General features: G+C 33.2%; 2 protein-coding genes across 11 annotated transcripts in view; one reads left to right on the forward strand and one right to left on the reverse strand.

Moving 5' to 3' along the window:
• The window catches only part of LOC123676680 (ephrin type-B receptor 2), a 364540-nt gene that overhangs the window by 140936 nt on the left and 197645 nt on the right, over positions 1-25959 (reverse strand). The gene's annotated exons all lie outside the window — the stretch shown is intronic.
• Positions 4958-8610, forward strand: LOC123676681. Its single transcript, XM_045612794.1, has 2 exons — positions 4958-8384; positions 8468-8610. Exons 1-2 carry the CDS (start codon positions 5051-5053, stop codon positions 8575-8577), a joined length of 3444 nt encoding a protein of 1147 aa, XP_045468750.1. The 5' UTR covers positions 4958-5050; the 3' UTR covers positions 8578-8610.

Genomic DNA, 25959 nt, shown 5'->3' on the forward strand with positions numbered 1-25959 from the left:
ATGAAAGCATGTCCGATTTCAAAAACACTTCTCTATATATATCTCTAAAACGTCAATTAATTTCCTTGATATCTTATGAATACCATATAAACAATGAAATCACTAAAAAATGTTTTAAAAGTTTTCAAATATCTCGAACAGAAACCAAGATATAGAGAAATATTTAAAACAGTAAAAAGCATCGAATTCGGTAAATTCTGTTCATCCCTATAGTCACCATTTCTTTCCTTATCGTCTAAGGATAAAATCTAAAATAAAGACACAGCTTATAAAAATCTAACGCACACGGGTTCCTCCTGCCCACCCACCTTATCGAGTTGCCTCACGAACAAGGTCCGTACATACAACCGTAGAAGTTAACGAACCTTACATGTCCCCCTCTTGCACCAAGACCATCCTACCTCCTCACCTCCAACCCCCTCACTACAAAGCCTTCAAATTGCCCCAGACCCTCGCACATCCTTCCTGTCTTCGAAAATTCGGTATGCCCTCTTCTTCGGCGTACATCCCCGGTCTTCACATACGTCGCGACGGAGCCTCAACCTCCCCCTCTCTGGCCTCCTCCCCTGCGACGCAATTACCCCATCGGTCCCTCCGGAAAGGTAGCCGGGAGACGCGATGGAAGGCGAAACTTCAAAGGATCTAGCAAACTGGGTTTGGGGCGCGCACGCAGCGAGAAATCCGATGACTACGTCGCTATATCGGAATCCCATTTGGGCGCCGAATTCAATCTGCGTCTGAAAGGGCGCCAGCGAAAGAGGAAATTATCCGATCTGGTAGACGCGCCGAAGACGACGTTGAGAATAGTTTCGGAGGCAGCTATTTAAACGCACGGCGATGATGGAATTTTATGAGGACGGAGGAGATTCGGAGCTGCAGGTTATGGGGAGGAACCAAGGCAGGTACGAGATGGAGGAATTTGGCTGGAGGAAAAGTATCTTCGGGATCGCGTCGAAGTTTAGAAGTTTGGCTTTGAAATTCGTAACTTTGTATAAGGCAGGTAGAAGACTGGGACAGTTTTCTCTAACTTGGTAGTTTGATGTTCACGAAGTTTTGCTTCGGCCCGATATCCTTCGAAGAGAATTTAAGGACTCGGTCATAAACCTCAAGGACAAGAAGCCATCAAGACATTATTATTATCACATTATAACCTAGTTCTACTTCAGATTCCGCAGATTGTCCATGTCTTCTTTACCTCAACTTATAGTTTCTGTATGGAGCAATCAGTTACTTTCTCATTCTTCTAGAATTCAAAAGGATTGAAAAGGGATGGTATAAAACTAAGAAACTGAGACTATTCGTAGTGAACCGATTAAGAAAACGTTAAGAAAGCAGATGAATATTTAAGGTTTCGAAGACAATGAGACTGGCTTGTGCTCACTCCCTAAGATAATATTGAATTAATAGTTAAATTGAATGTTTATATGCAGAGAAATCCTAGATATTTGAAATGTTATGGTTAAAGTTTGAAGTTCTGCCAATAAGTGTGACATTATTCTTATTTTATGGGGACGGAGGAGATTCGGAGCTGCAGGTTATGGGGAGGAACCAAGGTAGGTAAGAGATGGAGGAACTTGGTTGGAGCAAAAGTATCTTCGGGATCGTGTCAAGTTGAGAAGTTTGGCTTTGAAATTCGTAACTTCGTATAAGGCAAGTAGAATACTGGTACAGTTTTCTCTAACTTGGAAGTCTGATGTTCACGAAGTTTTGCTTCGACTGACATCCCACGAAGAGAATTTAAGGACTTGGTCAAAAACCTCGAGGACTTTCGGTCTTACAAGAAGCCACCAAGACATTTTATTATTGTCGCAGTTTGCCCAAGTCCTCTTTACATCGATAAAACCTTAACTTACAGTTTCTGTATAGTGCAACTAGTAACTTTTTCATTCTTCTAGAATTTAAAAGGATCAATTGGGGTGGTATAAAGCTAAGAAACTAAGACTATTCTTGGTGAACCGATCAAGAAAACGTTAAGAAACCTGATGTATATTTAAGGCTCCGAAGACAATGAATGGGAGTTTCCCACATTATCCATTCATATGCGTATATGGGTATCAAATGAGATATATACCCAAAGCTAAATTCTACAATCCCTCGTATAATCCCCATAGATTACTACATATACATCTATTAAATATTCAACATAACATCTTCGTCTTATCCCCATATCCAAAGAGAATTATTCAGGAGTAAAAACCACACCATGTTGCTAAAGACTAAAAGACAGCCACAACCTACAACACACAATAGTTGCTGTCGTTGTTGAGCTGATTGGGGTGAAATAAGATGTCACCTGTTGGATTACAAGTCAAAAAACCTACTATTGACGTTGACGTTTGAGGCTTCTAGCCTTTATAACCTATATGAGACATTGATCTGACACTAGATGAAAATCTATTGCTGACAAGATTCGAAAATGGGAGATTGTTGAAAAAACTCCTTTTATTAATTCATTCAATTCCAATCTTCAAAATAATTTAAATTCATATTTCGAGGAACAAGGAATGAAGGAAGGGAAATGCGTCAAATAAAACCTAAAACAGGTTGCTCGGAACCATAGAGTAATAAACATAGATAGAGGGAGTATACGCAATTTTTACATGTCCCCAACATGGTTAGGTTACTTTGTCGGATTGTGATTTTCAAATCCACAATTTTACTATATAGTTATAAATGTATATTATATTAAATGAATTATATTTATTTGAGTGATTCCTCATTAAATATGCAAATTTGAATATTTGGAATCCGATATTTTTCCTAATTGTCGAATTTATAATAAGCAGAATATTTAATATTTTCCGTATCTACCTGCTGAAATCCAAGGTTTGGCAACTTTTGCTCTCCTAGTGTCATCGGTTGTTTCATGTCGTTTTGCGCGATTGAAGTTTGTTTTCTGAATTTTTGATATATTTAGGTATTTATTTCAATATATTTTGAGTTAATATGAAACGTTGATTCACTATGGGACATAATAGAGCAAGAGCCCGTGAGTGCCAGACCTTCGGATTTTCATAAAAGCTGAAAATTTTTCTATGTGTGTCCCTAGTACAGGTAAGAATGATCCCCACCCATGAAGCTGAGGCAGCGGTGGCTTTGGCAGGTAACAGGTAACAAAGGTGTATAAAATTCCATCTCAAATTTATCATAAAATAAAACTTAATTTTTTTATATTTGATTCATAATAATATCAAAACTCGCGTCGCTCATTGCCAGACAGTTAGTATGGTTGCAACCCTCTGCCGGACACCCTTAAACTATTATAATTTATAATTATACTTACGTTATATTATAAAATCTCAATTTTATATATAATTTTTTGGGGGCCTATTAATCTATGTTTACATGATAGCCGGACAGTTTCGACGGTTCTATCATCTTGCTAGACGCATTCAAAGTGAGCATTAGTTCGGGGAGCAAGGAGCGTATACAGTAACTAGTGCGAGTGAGACAGAGCGCTTGGTCTATTGCGGCCCTTTACTGCGCATCAGCTGTTGTTTATTGTAACTATCTGGTGAACGGCTATGCTCATAATAAATGTATTATTTTTCTGTGCAGTTTATAAAATAAATGTGATCAGTTGTAATAAAGTGCTATCATGAGTGACGAAAAAATAGTTTGCTTTGTTTGTAAGAAAAGTGATGAACACATAATATTATTTTCTGAAGAAACTTTAAAAAAATGCCAGACTATTCTTAAATTACGAAAAATACATAAGCTAAAATACAGAGACATTACTTTACCTAGTGAATACACCGAGAGTGGTTATCACAGAGTATGTTACAAGGTATTTACAGGTCTTATGAAAAAATATTTCACCTCTCAACCATTAAGTGCTGAAAAACAAAAAGGAAAAAAACAAGAGAGTTGTGTAATTACAAGCAACTCATCTTCAACCTTGTCGTCGATACGAGATTTGAGTTCCGAACTACCTGATCTACAATCTTCGTCAACAGAATCTTCATCTCAACTAATTTTACTATCCCAGTCCACAGAAACACAACCTTCGACATCTGAAAATGAATCTCATTTACAGTCTGTACCCTCAGAATCTCCCACGACATCTCAGCCAGCTCCAATTTGTGAATCAATAGGTCTACAATCTGCAACTCTTCGAGATATTGCTGACGTTTTCGAACCAGAAGTTATTGATAATAATTTTGTAACTCAAGATGTTAATATTTCGACTGATAATATTGCTGGTAAAAATGATAATGAAGTTGTTTGTATATTTTGTAATAAAAAGAAGAAAAAAGTGCGATCGAGAATGATTCTGCTTCATGCAGCTGATGTTCAGCAATTTAAAGATAGTGTCAAACCTAATATTGAAAGTCATGAAGAGTTTACAGATTTTTCTAATAAATTGGATAATTTTTCTGGCTCAAAAATCTATTATCATACTGAATGCCGAGTTGATTTTAATAATAAGTTATCTTCATTAAAAGCAACGCCTAGCAAAACGGAGTGGCATTATCACCGGGAGTATCATCAAACAGTTTTTAACGAAATTAGTACAATCATTAAAGAAGATGTGATTAAAAAAGGGCGGTGTTTTTTATTAGTGTATTTACATGAATCATATATCGATTTATTAGAAAAAATTTTTCAAGAAAATTCTATTCAAATGACAGCTACTTTCACAGCACACCACCTTGAAGAAAAAATTTTAAAAGTATTCTCTAAGGATATAAAATTCTTTACTGTTCGTAATAAAAAAATACTAGCTCCAAAATATCTAGAAGCCATCGATGATTCAGTACTGGATAATTTACAACAAGAAAACATTTTACAAAAATCTGCATTGATTCTGAGAAAAATAATACTCCAAATAGAAAAAAAAAAATTATCAACAAAAAATATAACATCACAGCATTTAATATCCGGAGAAGTTTCAATACCAGAAGAATTATCAGACTTTTATTCTACCCTTCTTGGTGGATGTAACCAAAAACGAAAGACTGGCCAAAAATGTTCTCGTCTAGTTCGTTCTTATTGTCAAGATGTTATTTTCGGAGTTCATGATGGTCGAGTTAAAACGTCAAAGCATATCATGTTAGGTATGACTCTAAAAAGCTTAACAAGCAGCAGAAAAATAATTGACATTATAAACAGATATGGACACTGTATTAGTTATCAAGGCGTTGAAGAATTAGAAACTGAAACTACATTTACATCAATGAAAAAGTCTAGCTTATGTCCAGAAAAAATAAAAAAAAAACCAGAGCTTTTTACTGGTGTGGCATACGATAATTTTGATCGTTTTGTTGAAACTTCTAGTGGTAAGGATACTTTACACGACACAGTCGGAATAATATACCAAAATATCGATGCAGATACAACTGACGAGCCTGAAATGTCCGAAGTTTCAAGTGAAAATACTTCGCCGAATAAAAAAAGAAGAAGAAGAACATTTGATGAAATAAATATAGATGAAATGCCATACCCTAAGAAACCCAAAATGACAAGTGAGTTACAATTATCAGTCGATGATATAGAATGTATAGACTCTCAAATAAACACGGAAATTGACAACATATGGATGATTAGTCACGCTTTAGAATTACCTGATGTACCTATGTGGGTTGGTTTCAATAGTCAGATTGATGATCAGGATAGTCCACAACAACATATATCTTACTTGACGCCGATAAATGCATCTCCAACCAGTACACCAATCGTATTAGAAACTATGAAACAAAGCCAAAAAATAGCTGAAGATTTACAGCAACCCTACATACAGGTAACCTACGATCTAGCTATAGCTAAAGTAGCGTTACAAATACAAGCTACAGAAAAACCAACATTTGATAATTTATTCATTCATTTAGGACCATTTCATATAATGATGGCTTACTTCAAAGCTATCGGTAAAGTAATTAATGATTGTGGGTTGACTACTGTAATGGTTGAGAGTAATTTGCTGGCAAACGGTTCAGTTAATGGGTTTTTAGAGGGAAAACACTTTAATCGCTGCAAAAGATTGCATCCTTTAGTAGCATTAGGACTAGAAATACTACATTTTAAATCATTTTTACAAAATGATAACATTACCTTAACTGAGGATATAATAGATGAAGTTAAAAGACTCCAAAATTGCAAAATTTCTTTGTTTGAAATTGAAAATGATGGCCTTAAAGAGCTGATAAATAACTACGGTATCTACAAACAACAAACCCTTAACGGGGAGCATGGTAAAACGTCACAATTTTATCTAATTTATATAAATCTTATACATCATTACTTGGACTTGTCTCGAAGTATTCGTGCTGGAAATTTTCAACTCTTTAAATCAGTGTTACCTAAAATTACAAGCATTTTTTTTATATTGAATCAACAAAACTATGCTAGGTGGAGCGTCAAATATTATGATAATCTACTGCAAGTTGACAAAACTCATCCTGATTTGTATGAAGGATTCCTAAAAGGCTGTTTTGGAATTAAAAGAACTACCAAGCCATTTTCAAGACAACCTATTGACCTGGTTCTAGAGCAAACTATAAATGCAGAAGCTGCAAGAAGGCTGACAGGTGTTACACACTTCACTAACTCAATTTCGGCGCGACAACGGTGGGCTCGAAACCATGATGTGAGATCTACAATTATAAGTCAAGTTTATCTTGAACTTGGACTACAAAAACATCAAGATATTTCAGCAGATTTGAATCCCCATAATATCAGGAAAAACGCCAAACAATTACAACAATTTGTCGCAACTTTCGATCAATTTATCAATCCTTTCAGTTTAGAAGTTCCCAAAGACCAATTAGTAAATATTTCATCAGGAAAGTCCGCATCACTGCCAGTAGAAGAATTTCTATTAAATTTAGAAGCTAACGGCGATAGCCTTCGAAAAACATTCATTTCTGAATGCCAATCTGATATTACGCGATTTGAAAAAGCTATTAAAAAAAAATCTATTAATAATTTTTCTAAAGATTATGAAAAAAAAAAAATTAAAGTCGGTGGACAAATTCAAGAAGTTAAAATTCAAAGGGATTTATTTGGACGTATGCTGGGAATCTCAATGGATTACAGCATTGACATTTCAAAAATCTTATCCTACCCGATTACTTCAGTACCGTTGTCAATGTGTCATTTGGATGGGACCGTTTGCAAGACCGATAAATCTGCTTTGATGAAATGTTTAGAGAAAGAGGCCGAGCATGAACAGCCATCTCAAATTGATATTCTAATAATTGACGGTTTTTTTTTGTTACATACAATGAAAAATGTTCCTAGAAAATTCGGAGACATTTCTAAAAAAATGTTGCAGATGGTAACTCAATTAAAAGCGTCAAGAATTGATGTCGTTTTCGACCAGTATTTTACCCCATCGATAAAAGGATACGAACGTTCTCTGCGATTTGAATCTGCACAATTGGAGTATACTATTGCTGGTCCTGAACAAGTCCGTCCTAGTGACTTTGTCAAAGAATTAAAAAATTCTAATTTTAAAGAAGCTCTAGTTGATTTTTTTATTTTACACTGGGCTTCTGACGAAATGGCGCCGTTTATTGGCAATAAAATGATACATATAAATTTCAGAAAATGTCATTCGTTTACTGTTAATGAGGCCAAAAAAGTGATGTCAGGTGTAAATGAGGAATTGTCTTGCCCAGAGCATGAAGAAGCAGACACCAAAATAGTGTACCACGCGTGTAAAATTAACCATGAAGCAAACATTGTGATTCGAACTGTTGACACCGATGTTGCTGCTATAATGCTAAGTCACATGCATCGTCTTAATGATGGATCACATGTTTGGATGCTTACAGGAGCTGGAAATAATTTAAGATATGTGGACCTAACTAATATACACGCCAAATTAGGAGAATCTATTTGCAGAAGTTTACCTGGACTACACGCTTTCACAGGATGTGATTACAATCCTGCATTTTACAGAAAAGCAAAATTAAAACCGTTTAAATTGTTAAAAAAATATGTAGAGTTTCAACAAGCATTCATGAAGTTTGGTGACAGCAAAATCATCGAAAATAACAATGAACAAGTATTAATCTTCGATATAATTCAAAGTTTTGTATGCTATCTATACAATATGAATGATATCAATGATGTTGATGCTGCTAGGCTACAAATGTTTATTAATTCGTATACAGTATCTGATGTGAACGAAGCTTTTAATCGAAAAAAGTTGCAAAATTTCGATGCTAGCTGTTTACCACCTTGCAAAAGTGAGCTATGGCAGCAATTTTTGCGAGCGAATTACATATGTAGCATATGGAACAACGCTCACTTACAAAAGCCAACAGCATATAAACCAGTAAATAATGGTTGGATACTGGAAAATGACCACTACTATTTTAAATGGTTTGAAGGAGATCAATTACCGACTTATGTCAGCGAATCTCTAAAAACAGTTCCAGGTATTTGATAATTATGTTAAATTATTATACATTAATTTTGGACTATTTGTAATTAAATTAACTTGGTTTTTTTACTATTGCAGAAAACAATGAAGAAGGCGATATTGAAGACGATCAATCCACAGAATGGAATAATAGTGACGAGGAATATGGATGTATTGACGACGACGATGAAAATGATGAAAATGTTTAAAGATTTTATTAAAATAAATATATTTTTCTGTAACTTTTTTATTTTAAAAAAAATTTGCCCTTTGATATAATAAACAATAAAATTTGATTTACTTTATTTAATTTCATTCATTTAATTCATTGGCTTTACAATTTTGATAGAATTGAAAATAATAAACTTCGTAAAAATGAAAAATAATATAAATAAAATTATTAGAGTTTCGATATGATTGGAGTTGTATTAGAACAATTTTACTGAGTACTGTTTTAAATATTTGTTATTCAAACTGTAAAAATTTATTTAATGAAATTTCTTGACTAAGAAAAAAATAAGCTGCACAATTTGAACTTGATAACAGTGGATGCGCAGTGAAGGACCGCAATAGACCAAGCACTCTGTCTCACTCGCACTAGTTACTGTATACGTTCCTTGCTCCCCGAACTACTGCTCACTTTGAATGCGTCTAGCAAGATGATAGAACCGTCGAAACTGTCCGGCTATCATGTAAACATAGATTAATAGGCCCCCAAAAAATTATATATAAAATTGAGATTTTATAATATAACGTAAGTATAATTATAAATTATAATAGTTTAAGGGTGTCCGGCAGAGGGTTGCAACCATACTAACTGTCTGGCAATGAGCAACGCGAGTTTTGATATTATTATGAATCAAATATAAAAAAATTAAGTTTTATTTTATGATAAATTTGAGATGGAATTTTATACACCTTTGTTACCTGTTACCTGCCAAAGCCACCGCTGCCTCAGCTTCATGGGTGGGGATCATTCTTACCTGTACTAGGGACACACATAGAAAAATTTTCAGCTTTTATGAAAATCCGAAGGTCTGGCACTCACGGGCTCTTGGACTATAAGAAGTGCGTTCTTTATGGAGAATTTCGCGAAGTGAATGAATATCGTATCACTGATATGTTTTCATTTCCGCGCGCTTCATGTCAAATTTGATAGTTTATGTTGGGGACAAAATTTTCTTACTGAAAATGACATATGCTCCCTCTATCTATGTTTTTTTTACTCTGAGCTCGGAACTCATGTAGAAGTGATGTCAAGGTCCATCTTGAGTTTTTGTTCTCAATGTAATGGACAAAATCCTTGGAAATAAAGTAATTACATTATTCAACTGATTTCCAGAAGTATGCTGAAGATCTCATGGGGCTATAAGGTCACAAATATTGATGCTCTGGGAAGTAATTATTGAAGTTTGGTTGACATATTTCAAATAGGAAACCTGCATGATACTACTTTGGTTGATATTGAAGAATAGCTTCTAATCACATCCTAAGATAATATTAAACTAAAAGTCAATTGAATCTGGACAGAAATCCAAGATATTTGAAATATTTATGGTTAAAGCCTGAAGTTCTGCCAAAAAGTGTAAGAGCTCCTGATTCATAGAGCTTTTCTCGAATTTTTTGATGTTGCGGTTTTGACGTCATTGGATACAATAATGTTATGGGTTTCGAGCACTTTAGTGGTTCGCCTTATCGCTAATGATGGCCAGTCGGTTCCGTTTCACTCGATTATTGTAGGAATTCTAAAACGGTTAATAGAATATTCAAAAGTCCATAATGCGATACATTATGCCGAATATCAAGTAGCTTTATGTTAATAACGTACTCCATTAATAACTCCGTCATTTTCGTGGTGTGTGTCTCGTATAAATTTCAACGTGTAGGATTTTATCCCTTTCCACTCGCTGGCCCACTCTTTGTGTGGCACCACAATGAGCTATTATTTATTACAAATTGCGGCTCGTACAGTAATGAATGATTAATTAACGTTAAATAAATCTCCGGCAGTCGCCCGTAAAATCGTTTACACACACAGTGCAACCATGGAAATAATAACGAAGTTTTAGGAACGAATCAATTGAAAGAAACCACTGTGCGAGGAGAAAGTGCTGCTGCGTGTGAAGAGTTATGTCATTTGTACTGAACAATAAACGAACGTGTTCAGAGAATGTTGTTTGACTGACTCTTTTGGTTTATCATCTTCAACTATGAATCTTTGGACTCCTATTTAGAAATGTTGGTGAAACGTTTTTTTTTTGGGGAGGAGTAGAAACGAAGAATCTCTAATATATTGAAAAATCTTTGTAGGACGCTCAATTTCCATGAAATCTAGAGCAAAAATTAGTTTCTGCATCGAATTGGTCATTTCACTTTGAAAATCTTACCCATGAATTTTTGAAGACCGAAAATCAATAATAATAATAATAATAATAATCCTTTATTCATGCTTATATCCTACGATTTACATTCGTCATCTTTACAAATTTGCTGTTACCTATATTTGCTTAGCAAAGAATTCTTCCAATGAATAAAAAGTATTATCGATGAGATATTTCTTAATGGTAAAACGGAATTGTTCCTTTTGGTTTCTCATTGATTGAGGCAACTTGTTATACAGTTTATATTTTTGCATAATAAAACTGATTAGATTCAAAATGGCCGAAGTCGTACCCTTATTTTTTCTGTAGCCAAATTGGCAGTTAGAAAATAGTTCAAAATATGACATTATCTGCATGTTCAGAGCTTTTTCAAATATTTTTGAGAATAGAGGCAACACTGAAATAGGCCTGTAATTTGATATATCATCCTTATCGCCATCTTTGAATAAGGGCACCACCCTAGCCACCTTGAGGTCAGTGGGAAAAATTCCATTTTTAAATACATTTGTTTATAATTTATAAAGGAACTCACAGTGAAAACTTTCTTCAAGTATTTGATTTGAAGTTAAGAATAAATGTATACTCTAAAACAGAAGCTGAAGTGTACATTTTGGTTGATAAAACTTCGGAATCGTTGTTAAAGGAAAAAATATCTAACGAGCATTGAATATTTGTTTTTGAATAACAGTTCCTTTAAGCCAACAGAAGTGTTATTTTTTACAATTATACACATGCGTCATTTAGTTTTCTTACAATCAACCCAACTTGTAACTTCAAATCGAATAGAAATGGTATGGATCGAATAGAAATGCACCGGAATCGTTTCGAACGAGGTTTCGAATTTGTATTCCATAACTCATTCAGAATTACTATGGATATTAATTACGAATTACATTTGGCGATAGAAGAAGAATTGGATATTGAATACCGAAGTTGGACGCGGTAGAAGTGAAATATTCCGATTTATCAGATTAGGTACGATCCGATTCGTGGCCCATTGCCACATGTCGAACAATTTTGAATTGAAGATTAGAATTTCGTGCTCCGGAGTTTTGAAATTTTATGTCGAAGAAAATATTACAAAATTTGGAGACTTATGGAAAAAACTAGTAGCGCATTCCATCAATTTTACTCAATAACCAGTTAGAAGCTATTCTCGATTGGAGACACTAGAGAGAATTCGCTGAAGTCGATTTCTGAATATGCATTTCAACTCTGTATTACAGTAGGCCTTCTTCGTGTCTATTTCTGAGCTTGATGGTACGTGCTTAAAATGCACATACCTACAGGCCTATTTTTAATACCTGCAATTCAACCTAACTTTTCCCCCTGGAATATATGTATGTATATCAAAGTACAGTTCGACCAACACCATTTTCTGTCTGTTTGACGTGGCATAACTTAAATTACGTAGGACACTGTCTATGAAAGTGTGTAATAGCTTTTTGTAATACACTTCACGTTTTATTGGTTGTATAATTTTATTAATACCTAATATTTCCCGAATATTCATGAACAAAACATAAACGCAACCTCAAAAATAAATTGCAAATCTGTAATTAGTTCTGAAACAAGCATCAAACAAGTATAGTGTAATTGTACCAGACATCTACCAGAACCCTAAAGTATATGAAAATGGGCTCCAAAATAGTCACGAAAAAAGCCTAATGTGATAGAGGTTGACAGTCAAAAATATTGTGCGGTGTTACTAAAATGACTGAATGATCAGTAGAAGTCAGGAATAATACAATAATTCCAACTTTCGTGGAGAGGAAGTACTTCATTAGTATTTTTATAAATTTCCAAAAAAAATTTAATTTTGCCTCTTTTGTAATGTTTTTTTGTAGTATTTTTTAATGAATATTTATAGAGAACATTAGTGCCTTGAAGGGATACCATTTCGTAATTTTTTTCGCGAAAAATATTATTATATTATTATTATTATAAAAATGAGAAATTACCGAAATTATATTTTTTTTTTCATTCGCAAACTAAAAATATTGAAATACTAAAACGTTCATTATTGTTCAAAGAATTAAGTGGAAATCCCATAAAAATCGATGATTTGTGAGAGGAATAGCTCTAATATTGTTTTGAACTAAACAGTCATGTGTCGGTTTTCCTTCTTCAGAAAACGTTTAATGATAGAACTATTATTAATGAATGATATATTGGTCTACTCGAGGGTCTACTTTTGAAGAAATACAAGATCGAGTGTTTCATTTATTAATTACAGGTTTTTAAATAGAAAAAACTTCAAGCCCACATTAGTTCTTAACTTATGCATTAATATCCAATAAAATAACTTCACGATATTTCCAAATGAGAAAAATTGGCTGGAATTGTTGAGTGATCCCAAATAAAAATAAGATTATTCCGCAACTGACTATTCTATGTTAAAATAACTAAAAATGGTTTCACTGTGAAATCTGCCGTGCTAGTTAACAAAACTGGGATAGCCCAAGGGAGTGTAATTGGACCTCTACTATTTATAATATATTTAAACGAGTATTTAAATGACTTGTGTGAAATAGTACAAAATACTGTAGAGAGTATTGTAAATTTTGCGGACGATACTAACTTAGTGGTAGGTGCACGCGAAAAAGGTGAATTGATTAGAACCGGAACAGACTTTTTCACTAGAGCAGAAGAATGGTTCTCAAGGAATAAACTGTTATTAAATGCAAAGAAATCTAATTTTGTAATATTCAGTACAGACAGAAATAGGAAAGAAAAGCCCAACAACATAACATTACACGGTGAAGAACATCAATTTTCTGAGCACTCGAAATTTTTAGGATTATTTATTCACAACTTTTTAAAATGGAGAGTACACACGGATTATGTGAAACAAAAACTTAATAAAATCAACTTTGCAATGAGAACAACTAGTAGATACATGAATGAAAAAACCCTTAAAATTTTATATCACGCTAATTTTGAGTCAGTTCTCAGGTATGGGATCATGTTTTGGGGGATGGAATACCACCTGGAGGATGTTTTTGTTGTCCAAAAACGAGTCATGAGAATAATTTTCAAGTTACCTTTCAAACAATCTTGCCGCGGCATGTTCAGAAAAAATAATATTCTGACGGTTTTTGGTTTGTATATACTTGATTGCCTAACTTTTTTAAGTAGAAACAAGGAGAGGTTCACAGGGAACACCGTAGAATCGTGTTATAATATAAGAACACTAGATTTCATATTACCAATACACCGTTTAACTATCACAGAGAGGAATCCTTCATATATGTGCATGAAACTTTTTAATAAACTTCCAAATGAAATTAAAGAAGTCAGTAACGGCAAGAAATTCATCAAAAGAGTAAAAACACTATTAATAGAAAGGGAACCCTATAACATAAGGGAGTTTTTCGATAGGTAAATTTTGGTTTTGATTATGTGGAAAAGATTTTTTTTTTTAGGAAATAAGTATTAATATTCAAAGATGTAATATTTGACGCTATTTTGTTTGATGTTTCGTGTAGCTTTAATGTTATATCTATGTGGAGATCATTCAAAATAAAGCCGGTTACTATTATTATTATTCCAAGCTCAAATAGGTAACCTATAGATGCAACGTCAGCTTCCATCCTCGTAAACCACGCCACTGACCCAGTCCTGCGGCTTCCAAAGATCATCATCATCATCATCTTATCGGGGACCGTTTCCGAACCACGTCGGATTCTGTAAAGTTGTACGTTTGCGACATAACCATTATTAATTTCTCCTCTCGCTCCTGCGTTTTAATGGATTCCGTTCGGTGAATTAATGCACGATTTCAGTGGCATATCTGATAAGAGAGCCTGATTGATTTGTCGTTAATTTATTTATCTTGCTCATGTCCTGAAGATGGGACGTGGGCGAAAGTACATCGGACGAGGGCCCGTTGGAAATTTCAGTTCTTCGTGCAGTGATGTCAAGTCTGCGGACTTGTCCCCAGATCTAGGGAAAAATTGTGGTTTTAGGTATTTAGAGGGAAATAGGGAATTTCTGGGGGCTTTTCATTCAAAAAATAAATTGATTGATTAATGAAATTCTTGGAATGAAGAATATTATATGTTTCAAGATGATATATTAAGTTCTAACGCTTTCCTGTCAGAAAAATAGATCAGCATTTTCCATCATACACTGTGTCCGTGAAGTATGGAACAAATTCATTTCTAGCCAAACAGACTATTTTAAGAAATAATCCTGAAACACGTCGATTTTTATTTAAATTTACCGTATTTTAAAATAATAATCTTATATACAGGGTGAATTACTTTCGAGTAAAGACGTCACCTTCATTTTTTTCAAATGGAACACCCCCCATTTTGTCTCAATTTTCCTATTACTCTTGCTGAGCTGATTTCAAAAATGTATCACATGTTGATTCCAATTGGTTCGGGGTGGACAAAAATACAATAGTTTTGTGTGTGCTCATAAAGTAAGGCCAAACATTCTTTATTAGTTAAATTAACAATATTATCAAAAATACTTATTGTCTAGCGGCAATTGGTTTGAATGTGACACCCAGTAGTTTGTTACATTTTTAGATTAATAAAAATGAGCTGTTTCCAAACATGTTTGGTACTTGTGGTCTAGCAGACAGAATATGAAGAAAGAAATTATTTCTTATCAATTTAAAAAAACATAAGGAGTCTAGTTTTTTGTGAAATGTCATTATTTGTTTTTTTGAGTAATCGGAAAATTGAGACAAAATGGGGGTGTTCCATTGAAAAAAAACGACGGTGACGTCATTACTCGGAAGTAATTCACCCTAGATATTAGATCATTATTTTGAAATACTGTAAATTAAAATAAAAAATCGACGTGTTTCAGGATTATTTCTTAAAATGGTCTGTTTAGCTAAAAATGAATTTGTTCCATACTTTACGGACACAGTGTATGTTTCACGAGGTGATTCCCTGATACACCTCAGTGAGTTACATATTACTTCACAGTAGTTAATGCTGAAACAGAGAGTGTTTTCAGTTGTTACTGAAAAAAAATGTAAAAAGGCAAATTTGACAGCGAAGCGTTAAATGATGTTTCTATTGTGAGATTTTCATCTGATAAATATTGAAAATAAAATAAAACGAAGTAATTTCCACTATGTTATTTAATTGTTAGCAACAATTGTTTCGCCACACTGTGGCTTCATCAGGCTACATTTCTGAACTGATAAGAGTACAAAGGTTTTCGGAATCTTATATAGGAACAAAATTGGCACAAAAATATTCGAAAGGGTATAAATTACAAAGTTATATTGGACCATTTACGGCCTGGGATTTCCAAACTATCGGAAGAAATTCAATAAAGGGGATGAGTTTACATCCGTTTGTTCGTTCAACAGAATATTTTGGGTATTATACCTGTTTATTTCTAGGGATTCTAAGAGTGTTAGTCTTAAGCTCTTGTTTTCTAAATGAAGAATTTTAAAGTTATTATTGAAGGTATGGTCCCATTCTTTTAAGTGATTCGCGTAGGTTGAAAACGAACTATCAGATGTATAACTCTTTTGGTGTTCCTTTATCCTTTTATTGAAAGATCTTCCTGTTTGTCCAATATAAACCATAGGGCAATCATTACAGGTTAACTTGTAGACACCGGATTTAGTTTCTTTATCTGTTTTGTCTTTATTGTTTTTAATGAACATCTCTAAGTTGTTACTTGTTTTGAAGGATATTGTGTAATTGAATTTTGTTTTCAAGTATTTAGCAATCTTTTCAGAAATATTATTAACATAAGTTAACGAAAAAAATTTAGTATCAATACCATAATTTACCTTAGGGTATGTTAGACTCAAAGCTTGTTTTCTTTGTTTATTCCTCAAAATTTGATCAATAACATGTGGACTGTAACAGTTATTCACAGCTATTTGTTTAATTAAATTTAATTCTTTACAAAAATTAGCATGATTCATAGGTATATTGATTAATCTATGGATCATACAATTGTATGCAGCCATTTTTTGGTTTAACGGGTGGTTAGAAGTAGCATGGATGGTAGTATCAGTATGTGTAGGTTTTCTAAAAATACTGAAACTATGATAGTTATTATTTCTGGTAATTGTTAAATCAAGAAAGTTGAGAGAATTGTTATGTTCAATTTCAGAAGTGAATTTGATACTTGGGTGAATGTTATTGATAAATTCTGTGAACAAAGAAAGTTGTCTATTTGTACCTTTGAAGCAACATATAATATCGTCTACATATCTAAACCAATAAAGGAAATATTTTGTGTTATTGTTAGAGTGAATTTTGTTTTCTAAATTATTCATGAATATTTCTGCTAGGATTGGACTTAAAGGGTTACCCATAATCAAACAAATCTAAATTTGTTTCTTTCGATGTACAGAACTTATTTCCTAGCATTCCCCCAGCAGAAACTATTAAAATAATAAAAGAATTACTTGTTACCAATAACACAAATCCGATTATAATGAATGACATTTCAAATTGCTTAGAAATATGCCTCAGTCAAAATTACTTTCAATTTAATGAAACCATTTATAAGTCTGATGAAGGTTTGATTATGGGTAACCCTTTAAGTCCAATCCTAGCAGAAATATTCATGAATAATTTAGAAAACAAAATTCACTCTAACAATAACACAAAATATTTCCTTTATTGGTTTAGATATGTAGACGATATTATATGTTGCTTCAAAGGTACAAATAGACAACTTTCTTTGTTCACAGAATTTATCAATAACATTCACCCAAGTATCAAATTCACTTCTGAAATTGAACATAACAATTCTCTCAACTTTCTTGATTTAACAATTACCAGAAATAATAACTATCATAGTTTCAGTATTTTTAGAAAACCTACACATACTGATACTACCATCCATGCTACTTCTAACCACCCGTTAAACCAAAAAATGGCTGCATACAATTGTATGATCCATAGATTAATCAATATACCTATGAATCATGCTAATTTTTGTAAAGAATTAAATTTAATTAAACAAATAGCTGTGAATAACTGTTACAGTCCACATGTTATTGATCAAATTTTGAGGAATAAACAAAGAAAACAAGCTTTGAGTCTAACATACCCTAAGGTAAATTATGGTATTGATACTAAATTTTTTTCGTTAACTTATGTTAATAATATTTCTGAAAAGATTGTTAAATACTTGAAAACAAAATTCAATTACACAATATCCTTCAAAACAAGTAACAACTTAGAGATGTTCATTAAAAACAATAAAGACAAAACAGATAAAGAAACTAAATCCGGTGTCTACAAGTTAACCTGTAATGATTGCCCTATGGTTTATATTGGACAAACAGGAAGATCTTTCAATAAAAGGATAAAGGAACACCAAAAGAGTTATACATCTGATAGTTCGTTTTCAACCTACGCGAATCACTTAAAAGAATGGGACCATACCTTCAATAATAACTTTAAAATTCTTCATTTAGAAAACAAGAGCTTAAGGTTGTAGACTACTTTGCGCTGAAACTGCAATTCCGCTAGATGGAGCTACCCGAAAATTTTTGGTAGATTTGTACCTGGCACACCCATTCAAGTTGAAGAACCGCCTGTTTGGTATTTATTGCCCCTAATAAAATCTCAACTCTCGATGAAGCCCAGCAAAGAGTAAATTTGTGTTTCTGTAAACTTTAGAAATTCAGTTCAGTTAAGATACAGTGGCGTATCCTAGGGGGGGGGATAAGGGGGATATATACCCCCCAGAAGGAATATCCATTATATGTAACAACCTTATATATCACAATCTTATTATGAGTAAGCAAAATTCTTTGGAAAACTTCTTCAAAAGAAGGAAAATTTGTTATATTTGTTTAGTTATATATTACTAAATAAGATAATTACTGTAAATATTGTGAATACAGAAATGACAATGAACCACTGTCATGGACGTATATCGAATATGGATAATAGAAAAAAATATATGATTATCTCTGAGTGTATGATTTCACGTTGTTGATTGCATTAGTGGATTAGGATTTCGTTTTATATTTTGAAAGGCCAATGCTCTGAAAAAGGGTAAAATGGAATCCAAATTCTAGAATCTGTCGATGAACATTGATTTACAGAATGGTTTCAAATATAAACCTACATATTATGTACATACCTTGCTATCTGCAGGTTCTTCATTAATCTTGATCTGGACGTTTTTTTAGGCACTCTTGCTGAATTAGGGCGCTTCGCCATAATTGAGGTACGAAATTAATATAATATAACAAATATCACAAATAAATAATAAATGCACTGTTATTCACACGTTTTACGAATAGCTTATAGCTTCAAGTTGAACTGCCACAGGTAAACTAATATTTTTTCTATCATCCATTCGAATATATAGGTACTCAACATATAGAAAATATACTAATTAGACAGTTCCTTCTCATAAATGAAATGAGTTATGCCTTCAAAATTGAATTATCTACAAATATCTTTTCTTATATATTCTAAGAAATGACGTTTCATAAGGTTTTAACTTGATTTATAGATTCATTTGAAAATATAGATAGTGAGAAAGGGCTGCATCCATTCGACCTAGTGTCACGTGATTTTTCAGAAGCTCGTAGAGGAGAATAGAATGAAATTTACATACTTTTTTATATTTATCATTTCGATTTGCCTAATTCAATGATGGAATAAAATATGGCATATATTTGGATGAACTTCTACCATGTGAATCAGGAAAATTGAGAAATTTTAGACCATACTTCTTTCTGACATTGTGGGGACAGAACAGGATTTAATGTAACAATGAGTTGGACTCGTTAATATCTCAAGGAAATATAATATACATATAAATAATTGCTTATAGGAATCAGCAATACTCTTATTGGCTATAGGTGAAGATAAGTAATATTCGATTCAATCATCTTTTGAATTGGTAATATTTCTTTTACTTCAGGTAGCAAAATTCTCAATATTTTTCACAATTCTTTGCTTTAAATTCAAATTTGGAATAACGATTTAACGTTCAACTCTTCGAGTTGAAAGAGATGTATATTGTTCTCTTTCTCTAGGGCAATAAATCAAGAGAGTTGAGTTAACGAAAAAGATTATTTAAAAAAAATATTGCAATTTCTTAAACTTTTATGACATGAAATTTTCAAGGAGGTATGTATACAAGAATGGCTTCACGAAGCGAAAAATTTTTACTATAAATTTTTTCAAGTTAATATTAATGAAGGAGGTACGAGAAAATTTTTTTAATCAAGAATTGCCTATTTTCAGGGTTAAATTTAAATGGTAAATATTGTAGATAGAGTTTCGGGAATAGGGAGTTTTTCAAAAGAAATTTTTTTTTTTGAGAATTTTTTGTCAGATTTCTGAAATATTAATAATTTTCCATATTTCGGCAAAAATCCAGATACCTTTTTTTCATCTTAATTTCTTTATGACTTTTGAAATTTTCTTTATGATACTAAGCGCTCAAAATGTACTTCTCCAGACATCTTTACGAATAAAATCAGCTATCATATATATTTTAGGAACAGTATCGTTTCTAATTCTAACAATGATTTCATAACAAGTTTTCTACCTTTCCCTATTCTTCAGTGCAATATTGTCATAAACTAGTAATGTACACAATTTTAGCCAATCAGAGAAACCCTACCCTCGTAAATCATAAAAGTGTCATTCATCTCGAGCCATAAAATACAGTCCAAGATTCTATTGGCGTTCATGTTGCAAAAAGGCGTAAACCTTTGGGAGGCGTTTCAAAAAGCATAATTCCATATGAAAATCATCTACAATTAGAGCAAATCAAGCAATTTTAAAAAAATTTTTGCACCAATTCAAAACACATAATATCACTGAACATTTGTGGATGAGTTACTTGAAATGAGAAGTCTCTCTGAAGCTGAATAGTCATTTAAAGAAAGTGTTCAATTTCAAAGTTCGATTTGCGGAATACTATCGATTTTTTTTTGGAAATCGAAACGGGATCTTCAAGTTCACTATATCACGTCATTGTTCACTCAAAAAATGAAATGAATCCGACCTGTACTTTGGAATTGGAATGCACTGAAATTAGCACTGAAATAGCAGTGGTATGAACAAGGTATTGAACACCCTTAAGACTAACACTCTTAGAATCCCTAGAAATAAACAGGTATAATACCCAAAATATTCTGTTGAACGAACAAACGGATGTAAACTCATCCCCTTTATTGAATTTCTTCCGATAGTTTGGAAATCCCAGGCCGTAAATGGTCCAATATAACTTTGTAATTTATACCCTTTCGAATATTTTTGTGCCAATTTTGTTCCTATATAAGATTCCGAAAACCTTTGTACACTTATCAGTTCAGAAATGTAGCCTGATGAAGCCACAGTGTGGCGAAACAATTGTTGCTAACAATTAAATAACATAGTGGAAATTACTTCGTTTTATTTTATTTATAATGAATTTCCGCCAAGTAAGGACCGAATCCATTAAATATTGATAAATATTGTCAATTGTTGAAAATATCACCCGACATTTTGAAGTTTATGGAAAGCAATTATTTATACCAAATTGATTATTAATCAACGCTTTGTAGCCTATAACATTTTTTTTATCAGAAAACTAAATATTATTCTACTTTTTGTAATGTTCGTTATGAAAAAATCCTTATTTCCGATGTTGCGTTATTTATAACCTCTTCTGTAAAAATGATTGAGCTTTACAACTATTTCAGGATAAGTAAATTAATACCTTATGGCCAGTAAAATTTAAACATCGATTATTTTCTGATTCCTCTTAAGAAATCAGAAAGTAATCGATGTTTAAATTTTTAATCAATGTTAGGCAAATGGCGGAACTGGCCATTAAAACATTAATAATCTATAATGTGAGATTAATACTATTTAACTATTTGAATTTTTGACATTCGAACAAATCTGGGGTAGGTACTTTAACTAGGGAAGACTTGACATCACTGCTTCGTGTTGCGGCCGAGAATATGGCCGCTTTTTAGATCGTTTTACATCGGCGATGTGGTCACTTGTGAGCTTTCAAGGCCCTGTCAAACTATCTTGTTGATTAATGTGTCTGTTCGATGTGTTTGGGAGGGTTGGGATTCATTGCTGTCTCTTGTCATTTCGGTGGACATGACATTCCCAATAAATGATCTCGGTGAATTCGAAAGAAAAGTAGTAACAGACCGATCTACCTTGCTGATAGATTAAAAGATCCTGTAGATTTACTAAGCACATCATTATATAGATCAATTGATAAATTCAGAGCACTGAAGTAGCTAGGGGGAAAGGGGTTTTGGGAATGTAAAAAATACTAACAATTCGGAGAAAGTTTGTCAATGGTAAGAACATGATGTCTCTGATAAATTCTGATTTTAGTTTATTATTCATAACCCAACATCGTTTATTGCTTCGATTGGCAAGTTTAATATAGAAAGGATTTCTTGGGGATTGCTTCTCGATGATAACAATAAAATTCGAAATTTATTGCCAACAGGTAGAAGTCCAGTAGTTGAACAGCATGATATTAAGAAATATTATTATTTTCCATTATAAAGTACCATGGTAGAAACATCTGGCTTCAAAATTTCCGATTGAGTAACCAATTTCTCAAAGATCTATATGTGTTATCATCATTCACGTGTTTGATTGATTGGAGTAATGACTCTTCGACGCATAAAAAAAAGGACTCAGAAACATCTAATGAAATAACCTTTGAGTGTGAATCATAGAATAATAAACATAGAAGAGGGAGTATACGCAATTTTTACATGTCCCCAAAATGGTTAGATTACGTTGTCGGATTGTGAAATATTTTCAAATCCACAATTTCACTATATCGTTATGAATGTATATTATATTGAATGAAATATATTTATTTGAGTGATTCCCGATTAAATTAGAAAATTTGAATATTTGGAATCCGATATTTCTCCTTATTGTCGAATTTATCAGAATATTTATTATTTTCTGTATTTAAGTGCGTTCTTCGAGGAGAAACTCGCGAATTGAGTGAAATATCGTATCACTGATATTTTTTCATTACCGCGCGCTTCATGTCAAATTTAATACTTGGGGACAGAATTTGCTTACTGAAAATGACATAAGCTCCCTCTATCTATGTATATTACTCTGAGGTTACAATCGAACTTTATTTTTCAAATTCCCCTGTCAAAGTTTCAAGAGAACTTCAAAATAATTCGCTACAACAGCTGTGAGCTTTCAATGTGACGTAATGACAATTAGGACCTCCACAGGCCGCATTCAAAGTTCCTAAATAATTTATAGGTATTAACCGAGATTTTATTGTTTTTGTGTCATATCAATTTTGACTGAAATCCATGTGGGGGCAGAGCAGTTGGGTACTCCCCACTTAAACAAGTCATAAAACAGATGGGTTACACAGTCATTGTTGCTTAAATTTACAACACTGTTAAACTTGGGTGAAGATCTTATTGAGTCTTAAATTATTTGGTATCTTTTACTCTGATGTATTTCACTGGTTTTATTGTTGTCATAGAGGTAGCAGATAAACTATTCAAAATGAATGGGTCGTTATAGAGATAAACTTGACAAACTAGTTTGAAGGTAAATATTACCAAATCAATGAAAGCATTTTTGAAGATCTTCTCACATTTATTTCTGAAAGAAGAACTATTTTAATTCAATCTTATACTGGAAACTGGATATCAATCAATTTTAATTTTCAGTCCTCCAAAAATTTTGCCGATGGCTGTATATTTTAGATAACAATTAAAATTCATGAAAAAGATTCGATACAACTGTTCTTTTCCCAATCAACAAAATTTTTCGACTGTAAACTTAGAATAATGCATCTCATATAATATGTGGAGCCAAAGCTTATCTATATGGTTGTTCCCCAATGACGTCACTCCTAAGCTTCCAAAGGTCTGTTAAGACGTCGTCCACCACGAATCATTACGATTCCACTCCGTTCTGTCCACACTTTATTGTTATTTATACACCGATATCGGATCTGGACCAGCTTGAGAAATATCGATCCGAGAACAAACACGCGGTATTCGAGAGATTGATGTTAAGGGTAGAGACCGACTAAAATGCCGATAGCAAGGATTTCTTAATTCCAAGAGTAAACTGTGTGTGTGCTTTTCTACCTGTTTCGACCGAAAGGTAAAGTCCTGAAGTAACCCGATAAGAGCGATAATGAGGACATTCAGACCGGCTGTATAGTGAGAGAGACGACTGATGAACAAGTTATTGTGCTAGAGGCGGAGGTTTATGTGCAGCGGAAGGATCTAGGAGTGCAACAATTTGAGAATAATCTTGCAGATTTAAAAAAACGGTTTATTATAACACAACCCATAAAAAAATTTGAAATGAATATATACATCGGCAAAATTAGGGGAACCGACAATATCCCAATGTAGTTTAGAGCTCATTTTGTCTTAATCCCTTTGGCCGATTTTAGCAATTATTTTTTCGAATTGTAGCTTGATTCCTCAGGAACATAACTGTTCAAATACCGTCCTCAGTTACTTTGCTTTTTTTTTATTTACAGCGTTAAGTAAGCTTCTATTCAGAACACCCTGTAGAGTGAATCATTGACAGACGAGAATGTTTACAAACACTTTGATGTTGCCTCATCTTTTCTGAATATTTCCTCTCTTTATTTATTGCGATATCTCAATTTTGAGAGAAATTACAGCACTTTGAATCAAGATCGTAGATCTTTTTAACAGTTAATGAAGATCACGAAAGACTACTGAGTCAATGTTAAGTAAAAAATTGGGCTTGGTAAATCCATAACAGAGGTAATCCACCTTATATTGCTTCAAATTCTCTCAGGAAAAACGGTCACGAACTTCTAAGCCACCCTGTGTTAACGCAGAGCTTCAATGCTTCCGAATCGATACCATAGACGGAGATTGGGGATGCGTTCCATGATTCAGACCCCCTCGGGAGTATGCCCCACATACCCCTTATGCTCGGCTATCTTATTGTTCCCCGTGGGACGTGCGTGCAAGACTTAGATTCTGGGATCTCATTCTTGTATTTACTTTTCCACCTATTTCTCGGTTTTCGGTCTGAAGCTCAACGAGGTAGTTCATTTTTGGGCCTTTATTATCATTAATGAACATTTGTTACTTGCATCAGACAAAAAAATAATAAAGGGGACTTTTGATTTTTTTATGGATCAGTATATAAATTAATGGTACCCCGTTAGTTCTGTGTTGATGAATGTCAACGTACCCGATAATTTATGATCTCACCGACACCATTCGATTCGAATAACAATTACTACAATAGATCAAGAACTCCGAAAAAATCTTAAAATCAACATACAATTACGTAAATTACCACAATAGATAATGCAACCTCATTTTCAACGTTCTACAGAGGTCACGGGGATCATCTCCAATAAAATATGGATATTTATTGGTGCTTATCTCGACGCAAGAATTATTGGATTCCATTGGAAGGCCCATTTATCAATTAAGGAAATGAACGATGATAGTTGTTCGAATCTTTATTAGCGATTTTTAAGAAATAACCAACGCTATAAACGATATCTGAAAAAAACTGTTTTAAGCCATTAGCAAGAGTGAAAATTCTTTTAAAAGAAAAATTCCGTTTCGTCTAAATTGAGCTCGAATCATTCTTGTAATGATTGCTCTAAATGAGTGTGTCGGAATGACATATGAGATCCAGAATTAATGGTAACATTAGGAATACCTACTGAATCCATTTGATTGCTCGAATTTCGATTATGTTGGAATAAATCGTGAAGTTACAGCGCGATGACCTCTTAATACCGTTTTTTACTTACATTTAAACTCTGGTTTACCTTTGCTGAGTAATAGGACTACTTATACACCGGATATTGAAAGTAACTAATTTTTATCCAAATATGTACCTGAATTTTTCGAACTCAAATTGGTATCAAATGTTGGACTCATTGAAATACGCTCTTACTAGACATGATGTTCTTACTTTAGCTAAGACTATATAAATTTTCAGACAGTTTGATCATGAAACTGCGAAATCCTCGAAATATTAAAATTCAATTTTATTAGTTGTCTTAAAAATATAGATAGCATAAAACTTGTTTCAAAGATCAACTACAAAATGGTAACTTCTGAAACAGTTCTGTACCCTATTCTATATTCTCAGACTAGATTTGAGGACTAAATTAAAAACATGGGTAAGCTTTTGTGATGTGCAAAATTCGGATAGGTACTGCTTTATGATTTTTTTTTCAAAACTTAATTATCACAGGCAAAATCACCAGGTA

This window comes from Harmonia axyridis, chromosome 3, assembly GCF_914767665.1.
Source record: "Harmonia axyridis chromosome 3, icHarAxyr1.1, whole genome shotgun sequence".
Lineage (NCBI taxonomy): Eukaryota > Metazoa > Arthropoda > Insecta > Coleoptera > Coccinellidae > Harmonia > Harmonia axyridis.

What these genes read in the sequence shown, in the direction of transcription:
- LOC123676681 (XM_045612794.1), top strand. Translation starts at nt 5,051, where the DNA reads ATGTTAGGTATGACTCTAAAAAGCTTAACAAGCAGCAGAAAAATAATT. An exon ending in ATCTCTAAAAACAGTTCCAG is followed by an intron (nt 8,385 to 8,467) that starts GTATTTGATAAT and finishes TTACTATTGCAG; the next exon opens with AAAACAATGAAGAAGGCGAT.